The 10695-nt window shown below is 47.6% G+C and overlaps 1 protein-coding gene across 1 annotated transcript; it reads left to right on the top strand.

The window, feature by feature from the left end:
- Positions 1-4874: 4874 nt before the first annotated feature.
- On the top strand, positions 4875-10682 carry Il19 (interleukin 19). Its single transcript, XM_042257890.2, has 5 exons — positions 4875-5041; positions 5179-5244; positions 7322-7474; positions 8563-8634; positions 10124-10682. The coding sequence occupies exons 1-5, from the start codon at positions 4898-4900 to the stop codon at positions 10217-10219; spliced, it is 531 nt and encodes a 176-aa protein (XP_042113824.1). The 5' UTR covers positions 4875-4897; the 3' UTR covers positions 10220-10682.
- The last annotated feature ends 13 nt before the right edge of the window (positions 10683-10695 follow it).

Genomic DNA, 10695 nt, shown 5'->3' with positions numbered 1-10695 from the left:
GCTCATATAATCCCTCCTCTCTCTCGCCAATTGGACTCTCTGCATCTGCTTCCATCAGTCACTGGATGAGGGTTCTATCATGACAGTTAGGGTGTTCGGCCATCCGATCACCAGAGTAGGTCAGCTCAGGCACTCTCTCAACCATTGCCAGTAGTCTATAGTGGAGGTATCTTTGTGGATTTCTGGGAACCTCTCTATCGATAAATGAAACTTTCTGAAAAGAGTATCACTTTGTAACCCAGGCTGTTCAGAAACATGAACTAATCCTCCCCACCCTGAGTTCTGGGATTGCAGGCATATACCACCATGTGCAGCACAAATGGAAAATTGAGCCCTAGTCTTGAAATGGTGGCTCAGCTGGGTCTAGATGCCCCCATTTCAAGGCTACTTGTGCTTCTGTGTCTATATTCACATTCACAATTTGACTGCAGTTCTGGAAAGGATACCATTCTATCTCAAGCTATATTTTATTTATTATTTATTTACTTATTTATTTGTTTGTTTGTTCGTTCATTTATTTGTTTGTTTGTTTTTGGTTTTTCGAGACAGGGTTTCCCTGTGTAGCTTTGTGCCTTTCCTGGAACTCACTTGGTAGCCCAGGCTGGCCTGGAACTCACAGAGACCCACCTGGCTCTGCCTCCTGAGTGCTGGGATTAAAGGTGGGCGCCACCACCGCCCGGCTATATTTTATTTTTAAATACTAAATGTTAGACAGCAAAGCTTAGGATAGAGAGAAATCACTTCTTATTGTTCCCTTTCCTCTCAATTTAGGGATTCAAGTGGAACTGTAGAGTTAATAGCAAGCTAGGCATAATGGTGCACACTTGTAATCCCAGTATTTGGGAACCTGAGGCAGGAGCATCGTAAGTTTGAGGTCAAACTGTGCTATGTAGCAAGGCCCTGCCTCAAAAAGAAATACATTAGTAACACCTTTGAATTGCTTATTGTAGCCCGGCCTTTGTATTGAGGGCTAACATCTAATTATCTACTCTCCACACCAGGCCTGCATGGGGATTCCTTGGTAAGCACTATCTGTATAGAGGAACCAACAAGCATGAAGAGAGAGTGGCTAGTGTCCCAGTCACAGCCACTCTGACATTGCGTGCTAGAAGGGCATTACAGACACCACACACATTTCCTTTCTTCTGAAAGCTTCCTAGTGTGGCATCCTGGGCCTGAAATGAAAGCTGGATCACTGTAGTGAATGTGGAGTGAGACTTTGCATGGTCGTGTTGCAATCCTCTCACATGTGGCTTTGGGCTCTGAGCCAGGCAGCTGAGCTGGATGCTCCCACCCATTTCCCCACATCACCCAGGAGATGTGAGCGCACAGCTGTTCATATCTCCCTTTCCAGAAGGAGCAGACACACTTGTCAAATATTGATGGAGGGTCCTGTCTTTCTCTTGTGGCATAGCATAGAGTAAATACTATTTGTTACTGACTATTTATAGAATAGTAAATACTACTTGTATTTACTATGATACAGGCCAGGACCATTAGCTCATTTGAGTCCCCAACGTTAATTTTACCCGTTTTATGGAGCGTCTGTGAGGTTTTCAGCAGTTCGTGCTTCCCAGAGAAGACGGAAGTCCTGGGTTTAGTTCCAGGGCTACACTGTGAGCCACAATAGCCTACAGCTTTTCCCAGCATGTGATATTGAATGAAATTCAAGATGCTGGAAACAGACTTCAAGATTCTGGGGTTCATTTCTCTTGAACCCCACCAAAGGCTCTGTTCATCTGATTCTCTTCTCTTCCAGTTCCCTATCTACTCCTTGTCTCCTTAGCCTGGTAGCCAGAGTAGGGCTCTGTGTCCACCCTGTGTGCATGTATGGGGGGTTGTTCTTTGATTAAACCCCATCCCAGAGTCACTTGGGGGAGGAAACTAGTTCTTTTGTTTGCTTTCTTTTCTTTTCTTTCTTTCTTTTTTTTTTTTTTTTAAGACAGGGTTTCTCTCTGTAACCTTGGCTATCCTGGAACTCAATCTGTAGACCAGGCTGGCCTTGAACTCAAAGATCTGCCTGCCTCTTGCCTCCCAAGCGCTGGGATTAAAGATATCATGGCCTGGTAGGATATTAGTTTTTTAAAATCATCTTTTTATCTATTCTTTGAAATTTTTTGTACAATGCATTTTGAATATGTCCATCCACCACTACCTCCCTCCATCACCCCCTAGTGCCTCCACCCCATCTCCCTCCCAGCTTTAGTCTTCCTTTTCTTCTTTTCTGTTGATTACTAATAACCTTCTGAGTCCAATTACTGTTGCCCATATGTGCTTGGGAGTGGGTCCATCTACCGGGGACCATGGGCAGCCTACCAGAGGCCATGTCCCCAAGGGAATATGACTGTCTTGGGAGGACACGATTATATGCTGTTTTTCTGTGACTTAAAACCCTGACCCCTGGAAAACTTCATGATGGAGAGTTGTAATAAATAAGAAAGTAACTTGGATAAAGGGTCTTCTGCTCCCTTTATCCTAAGGGTCCTAAGTTCTGTTCCCAGCTCTGCCACAAATTTCTCTTAAGGCCCTGTCCTGCTCACTCTCATTTCTCTTTCCATCATTCAAGAATGAAAGGGTCCTTCCAAGGAACAAGACCAAGGGGAAAGAGAAGTCAGAAATCATTTGCCTATAGGAGGAAAAAGATTGGATTCCCATGAAGTTAAATGAAGTAATGCATGTAGAAGCCTGGCATGTGGTAGGTCCTTGGAAACTGTGTGAGACATCAGGGAGATGGCTTGTGCCAGAGGACCTGCAGACTCTCACGAAGTTGGCTGCTGACCAAGCCAGGCCATCCACACAGGACTTTCCTGACTGTGCCTTCAGGGTACAGTTTATGACATGTCACAGCTCCTCGGAAAGTGACCTAACTTGGATTTTTCTCCATAAACACAAAATTGCAAGTAATTCTCATTTGCATGGTGATGAGGAGTTTATTTTTCCCAGAAGCTGTGTGTCAAACTCAGAAAAACAGGGCATTTCTTAATAATGATTAATCAGCTGTATCACAAAGAAAAAGAAAGAAAAGAAAACAATTAAAGAAATGAGGGGGGAAAATCTCCTGAAGGTGGACCCACCCAGTAAACCTTGACAGCATTTCCTCTAATCCACAGCATAAAAGTAAGCAGCCCTTTCCAAATGGCAAAGAGCACGGAGAGGGTCGGCTCCATTGCGGCAGGAGGCTCCAGAAGAGGTGAGTCTGTCATGGGCCATCAGGAGCTTCATTTAATATGACGGGGGTTAGTGTTGTGCATGACCTGTGTTGTCCAGGGTGCTGAGGTTTTTTGTGGAATGTGGAGAAGTACTCCAGTGTGTGTGTGTGTGTGTGTGTGTGTGTGTGTGTGTGTGTGTGTGTGTGTGAATTTTCTGGTACCTTCTTTTTAACAAAAGGAAATGGAAAAAAGAAAGGATAAAGGACAGAATAGAGCATATCTTTATTACACCTTTTTCATTCCAGGAACTTCACTTTTTGCAGTGTTAATTATCTTTTTAAATGCAAAGCACAGTCCTGATTCAGTGGGACCTGATCAGAAATGTTTTTTTGGTCTGGTGTGAAGCTGTGGTCTCCAGGAGAGATGGATATGCATGCAGGGGAGAGACTGATTTGTAAGTGGGAGGCTTAGCCATAAGGAGTGAGCACAGAGGTCAGCTGCCCACTTCGGCTCTGGCAACCTATTTCATTTTCTTAATTCTTAGTTCCCTCCTTGGCAAAATGTGGATAGAAACAAACCTTCTCAGGGGTGGGTGTCACAGGAAGTAAGGTAATTATGCAAAATATTTCATACACTGTCCACCACACCTGCTGTGTAGGACAAGTGTTGACTCCCTGCTGTTACCTGAATTGGCCAAGATGTCTGGACTCTTTTTTTAGAAGGAGCAGAGTTAGGAGAGGGGTGATGCCGACCAACTTCCCTTGCCAATGGAGTCTAGTTCCTTGTTTGGCTGGAGAATTAGAAAATCAAGCTCTGTAGGGAGTACTCTCTGTCATCCGGGGGTCTCAGTATACACCTGCTGGTGTTCTGGGAAGGATGCATGTTAACAGAAGGCTTGGGCATGCTGTTTCTTGGCTTTCTAGGCAAGGAGCCTAGAAATGAATTCCTAGGGATCCCAGGAAGATGTGGTCTGTGGTGATGGGAAGTGGGGCAGTGTGGCTCCCATTCATATAGAGCCCATTCATGATTACAGCCCCAAGAACCATAGTGAGGGTCTAGAAGCAAGTGCACTAGGACTCCCCAGCTGCTGGTTGTGTTTGGGGCACTCCTACTCATTGGCCTCTGCACACACAGCAGGAAAGGGGGGCCCTCAGTGGTAAGGCTCACACTAGGTCGGGGACAGAAGGTAGAGGGCAGGGCAGATCACATGCCATTGTAAGGTTTATCTCTTTGTGTAGCTTGTGCTACTTTGGAGGGTGCCGAAGACAGATCCTAGGCTGCACAGAGATGTGTGATGTGCCTCTGTACACACTTAGCTCCAAACACGATTTTAGGCAGATATGCACTAGGGTTTTCATAAAAGGTGCCGCTTCCTTCGGAAGCAAACATGGAAAAGCCAATGGGCTTTTATGGTTTTTCAGAGCTGTTGCCCAATCTGTTCCCCTTATTCGGTTTATTAGAAACAAGATTTTTCACCCCAGTTGATGAAGGGCTGAGTCAGAGTACAGTGTGATACACACTGCGGTGGGAGCCTGCCGAGGGTGTGTGTGTGGGGGGGGAGGTGGTGGTCATAGTCAATTATTCAAGGAAACCACAAGAGGAGATGCCAGCCTTTGAAGCTCCCCAAGGCCGAGGGCTGAGTCTTCTTTTTGCTCTGCCACGAGGTCCCCAGGAGGAGCATGTGGGGTTTTGATTTTCTCTGCTCTGTAGTCTAGGTGGACAACAGATTTCTATCCTTGCAGCAGGACATGAAGGCCCAGTGCATTTCTTGCTGGCTCCTTGGCATGGCACTTATGCTCTGCTCCGTGCACACCCGCAGCCTCAGGAGATGTCTGATTTCTGTGGACATGCGCCTTATAGAAAAGAGTTTCCAGGAAATCAAAAGAGCCCTGGTGAGCATGGGTTGTCTGAAGGAATGGGTATGCCTTATCTTACACCTTGACCTGAAAGGCCAAGTTCCTTCCTGTTGCTTGTGAGGTATCCTGAGAAAGTGGAGAGTTCTCATTGATGTCTGTCCTGTTCTCCACAGCAAACTAAAGACACCTTCCAAAACGTCACCATCCTGTCCACACTGGAGAATCTGAGGAGCATTAAGGTACCATTTGGCTTGTGTCCTACTTCTTAACGGTTTTGTGCTAAGAAACAAATCCCTGCCCAGTATGCTCTTAATGCTCCAGGCTTGTCTGAGCAGTTTGGGCCGGTACCCCAGTGACTTTGAACTCACGGGCGTGGCCGAAGAAGTAAGACTTCCCCAGAGGGTGACAGAAGTATCAGGGCCTCCGATGGGACAGGAATTCAGTGGCTTGGAGATTGTTTTTGGAAGATTCCAGAGGGAGAAAGGAAAATCAACGCACAATCAAACACCAAAACCGGAGTGAAGGTTTAAGACACAGGGGAGCATGGGTGTAACGCCATCGAAGGCAAGCCTGTGTGATCGGGACAGTGAGGCAAGCGGGTTTAGGATGCAAAGGATGTGCAAAATAGGGTAGGAGGCGGAGAGGGACAGCTACCTTTGGGACCAGGCTGAGCCTTGGCTTTCTGACGAGGACAACAGAAAGGCCGAGGAGACTTTTGGGATAAAAGTTTTATCACAGAGCTACTGTAGAAAGTCTGGGGGTGTGCTTTCCAGCGACAAGAGGGTGGGAAGGCCAGGAGGGATGCCGGGCCCGTTCTCCACCAAGGGTGTTACCAGCCAGCAGCTGGCCGGCTGATTCCTGGCTTTACGAAAGAACCTGTGAGGTGCATTTAGAGTGATCGCTTAGCCAGGCGTGGGGGGACATGCTTGCACTCCCAGCGCTTGGGAGACAGAGGCAGGAGGATCGTTACACGTTTGATCGTTACACGCCAGTCTGTTCAACTTTGTGAGTTCCAGGCCAGCCAGGGCTATGTTGATGCATAAGCCCAACTTTCAGTTCAAAGGGAATAAGTGATGGTTGGTTCTATAGTCAAATATGAGCGACTACAGCCTGGAATCTAGATTATTTGCGTTTTGAGGGTGGAACTCAAGTTCTCGGCCTTAGTCACAAGTTCGTAGTCGACTGCTGAACCAAACTACCTTCCCTCCCTCCCTCTCTCCCTCCCTCTCCTTCCCTCCCTCTTTCTTCCTCTCCTTCCTTCCTTCCTTCCCTCCCTCCTCTCTCCTTCCTTCCTTCCTTCCTTCCTTCCTTCCTTCCTTCCTTCCTTCCTTCCTTCCTTCCTTCCTTCCTTCCTTCCTTCCTTCCTTCCCTCCTCTCTCCTTCCTTCCTCCCTTCCTTCCTCCCTCCCTCCCTCCCTCCCTCCCTCCCTCCCTCCCTGCCTTCCTTCCTTCCTTCCTTCCTTCCTTCCTTCCTTCCTTCCTTCCTTCCTTCCTTCCTTCCTTCCCTTCTTTCTCTCTTTCTTTCTCATGGGTTCTTTTTTTTTAATGCCACAGTCTTTAATAACACAGAGGTGTGTAACTTTCCCTCTGGCTAAGGGGCCCAGTGAGAGCAGGGGAAGAGATCCTGCCTTTCAATTAGTCTGCCACTGTCTAGGAAAAGCTGCCCTAGGGCTAGAGGCTGGGGTGTAAATCTTCTGCAGTACTCCCTTAGGCCTGCAGAGTGCAAATTGCTAGAAGGCAACTGTCCACTGCTTCTCTGGGCTGTGCTTTGAGCATCTGGAGTCTTGTCTTGGAGGCATCTGCTTTCCATTGCAGTCCTCTGACCTCCCCAGATGTGGCTCCCAGTCTCCACTCTTGCAAATTTCAGCCCCCCGCCCTGCCGGTTTAAGGGGAGAAAACTTCTAGGGAGCCCAGTAGTGTGTGTGGTTCAGGGCTCAATGGTCAGGATGAATATATTGGTCATGACTGGTATGATACCTGGTATCCAGGAGCTGAAGATGTTGCTGGACAGAGCTGACAGTCTTGGTTTATGGGATGCAAACTGTCTCATAAAGGAGGCACCTGGTTCTTGGAGGGATTTAAGAACTTCCTGATATTGTGCTGGGGATGCTGTGGTGAGAATCCTTGTCTGTGACGGGATTCCAAGCCCTACTCTTCGATAATATATCTCCTGGATATAAGTACCTTGACTGTGGGAAGTGTGGGAGAATACCCTGAATTCTGGAAAAGAACGTTTTGTTCTTTGACTTCTTGCCCTTTTTCTCTGAAGTGCCAGGAACAGAGGGCCTCTGGGGCACGCTCTAATTTGTGTCTGTAGCCTGTAGATGTCTGCTGCGTCACCAGCCACCTCCTGACCTTCTACAGAGACAGGGTGTTCAAGGACCATCAGGAGACAAGCCCCGAGGTCATGAGGAGGATCAGCGGCATTGCCAACTCTTTCCTCTACATGCAGAGAACTCTGGAGCAATGTGTAAGTCGGTGCGTCCGAATTCCAAGCAGCCGCTCCCATCTGTCCAGAAGGAGCCCGGGACTTGGGGAGCCGGGGCATTCTTGTCCTGCCATTCGCTTCTGTGTCCTTCAAGACTTTGCGATTGGTTTTACCAGCCTCAGGGGCCTGCTGACCCCTCGTCAGACAGGTCCCCTCATGGAGTGAGCAGTGCATGCCAGAGCATCTCCTGAGTGTAGTAGCCCCTCAGAGGGATGTACCAAGGGTGGCGTTCTGACCGTAAGCACACCTCTGGACTTCCTGTTTCTGACCCTTTGGAATTTCCCCACTAAGACTTATCTGGGAAGTCATATGGTAAGGCCCATCTCCAAGGGTCACCTGTAAGTTCACCTTCACTTATTAAAATCAAACAGAGACAAAAGCAAAAATCACCAACCAAAACTCAGGCTAAGAGAAACCATCAACTCCAGCCTAATGGCTGTTGATGAGTTCCTGTGTGGTGTGGTTCCTCTGTGGCAGGTGGTGGCTTCCTTCTTTGTCTCAGATTCAAAAATTCTGTTAGAAAAGGTGCTGGTCCCTGGGGCTGGAGAGATGGCTCAGCAGTTAAGAGCATTGGTAGCTCTTCCGAGGTCCTGAGTTTAATTCCCAGCAACCACATGGTGGCTCACTGTTATCTAGGATGGGATCTATGCCCTCTTCTGGCATGCAGGTGTACATGTAGATAGAGTATGTACTTATACATAAAATATATAAACCTTAAGAAAAAAAGGGTACTGCTCCCTGTCCCGCTTTAAAACCTACAATCATGCAATCAAATGGATGTATTTACTCAATTAGTTAACTTTGTGGGGTGTTGCATTCAGCATTGTGACAAGGTAGACCTGGTGCTTGCTCTTCTGATGCCAACCACTCGGTTGACTGCAGATGCAGAAGGAACAGAAGCCAGGGTAAAATGCAGACTTTCTCCACAGACTCTAGTCTCTCCCAGCTGTCTTCCCCTAAGCTTTTTTACCTGACTAGGGAGGAGGGGCCCGTAGGGAGGAGGGGCCCGTAGGGAGGAGGGGCGTGTAGGAGGAGGTCATGTAACAGTCCTTTAATGTGTGTCCCTGCAGGCCCGCAGTCAATGTCACTGCAGTCAGGAAGCCACCAACGCAACCAGAATCATCCACGACAACTACGATCAGGTGAGGTCTGGGGAGAGTATAGGGAAGACAGAAAACGAGATGGTTGAGAGAGTACTGATATTTCAGCCTTCCCTCCATGCAAAATCACTTATTCTTTCCATCAGTCTTCATTGAAGGCCTATCCAAGCTGATGTCTGCAAAATGCTGTAGGCCATTGGGCAGTTCCCTGGTCCTCTTCTCCATCCTCCCTCTCCTGTTTTCTTACACCTTCACATCAGGCCTGGCCTAAGTAAGATATGCTCGTACAGAAGGATCAGTGATCCCCAGTGAATCTGAAGCTGTTACCCATGCCACACAACACATACAGTGGTTTGCAGTCAGGACCCTTGGCATCCTGCACACTGGTACTTCTCACATGGGTGTTGATGCAGGAGGGTTACCAGGGTGTGCCATCTGCAGATTTGATTGAAGTACAGTAATTCTATGGTGAGACCTAAGTTCCTCGTTCTTGGCACTCTCAAATGATGCCAGCGCATTGAAGACAGAAGAGGTTAGGACTGTTTCGGAGCGTGGCTTTTGGGGGGGGGGACAGGCTTTATTAAGGGGTGATGTAGGGAGAGTGAAGAATCAAGGGGTTTGTACTGTGGGCCAGACAGTGTCCCTGGACCCCTGAAGTGTTGCCACACTGACCCTTCACAGCAAGGCTCTGAGTGCAAACTGCGCTGGTAAATTAGGAAATGAAGCACAAATAGGTTATGTGAGTTGACTGAGCTCATTCTGCAGCTGTTGGTAGAGCTAGGACACCGGCCCGTGCTGAGTAGTTCCTACCATCTCCAGGTAGCACAGAAGGATGTGGACTATGTCAGGGATTACGTGCTAGGTCTGATTCTGTCCCTGGCTGTGTGATGTTTGGGTAGACACCTTTGGGGCCTCAGTGCTTTGGCATGTCAGGAAGGGGCCGCATGTTCTCCTTACTCACTGGAGCGCACCAAAGAGAATAAGGATTCCCACAAAACAAGAATGATTAAATTGAACTGATATAAGTAGAAAATCATGAAGACCTGGCCAGCAAGGCTAATATTTCCTGTGAAAAGGAGGGGAAAGGAATGAAGGACTTTAAGATTTATGTATAAGGAGCTGAAATGATTGAAAATGCTTGTTTGGGCCGGGCGGTGGTGGCGCACGCCTTTAATCCCAGCACTCGGGAGGCAGGGCCAGGTGGATCTCTGTGAGTTCGAGGCCAGCCTGGACTACCAAGTGAGTCCCAGGAAAGGCGCAAAGCTACACAGAGAAACCCTGTCTCGAAAAACCAAAAAAAAAAAAAAAAAAAAAAAAAAAAAAAGAAAATGCTTGTTTGTGTGTGTGTTGGGGGGTGCTAAGCTATGAGGCAAATAAGTTTTGATTCTGTATGCTGTGCAAAAGGGTTGCTAAATAAAAAGTAAAACTGCGTAGGGCTCAGAATATGGGCTCTAATATACAGACTTTGCACAGGCAGATAGGACCTCATGATGCCCTTTTAAAGTTTTGTTTATTTGTTTGTTTGTTTTAGCTGGAGGTCTCATCTGCTGCCCTTAAGTCTCTAGGAGAGCTAGACATCGTTTTAGCCTGGATTGACCAGAATCATCGAGAGACTTCTGAGGCTTGACACCAAGTGCCTTGTCTGATTATTTAGGGATACACAATTCACCTTGAGCTCCTGCCCTCTCCCTCCGGGCCTCCCCCTCGTTTTTCTCAGTGGTCAACAGCTAACTTTGAAAGGGAGAGAGATGTGGAAAGCCCCCATAACTATTTAAAATGAGGGTCTTTTCTTGGAAATTGCTGCTGTGGAAGGAATTCTCTCATCTGGGCTGGAGCCTCACTGGAAAAATTGGGGTTTGAGTGTATCTCAGCTGCTGACTGAGGTCTCGGCTCTCTGATCCACCTGAAAATAGCCGAGTTGGCAGCTGTGGTATTTATAGCAATGTGTGGCTGTTGAAAGATCCCGGATGCTGTCGTAGGAGGAACAGACAGCTCCTCTAATTTATTGTGAAGTGGCTTCTCCCAGGCCTATGCTGTGTACCTCATGGTGTACTGTAGTGCATATTGTACTGACTGACGTTAATGAATAAACTGTGCTTTACC

The sequence above is a fragment of the Peromyscus maniculatus genome, chromosome 11 (genome assembly GCF_049852395.1).
Source record: "Peromyscus maniculatus bairdii isolate BWxNUB_F1_BW_parent chromosome 11, HU_Pman_BW_mat_3.1, whole genome shotgun sequence".
NCBI classification, from domain to species: domain Eukaryota; kingdom Metazoa; phylum Chordata; class Mammalia; order Rodentia; family Cricetidae; genus Peromyscus; species Peromyscus maniculatus.
The sequence above is the reverse complement of the archived record's forward strand: the minus strand, read 5'-3'. Positions and strand labels throughout refer to the sequence as shown.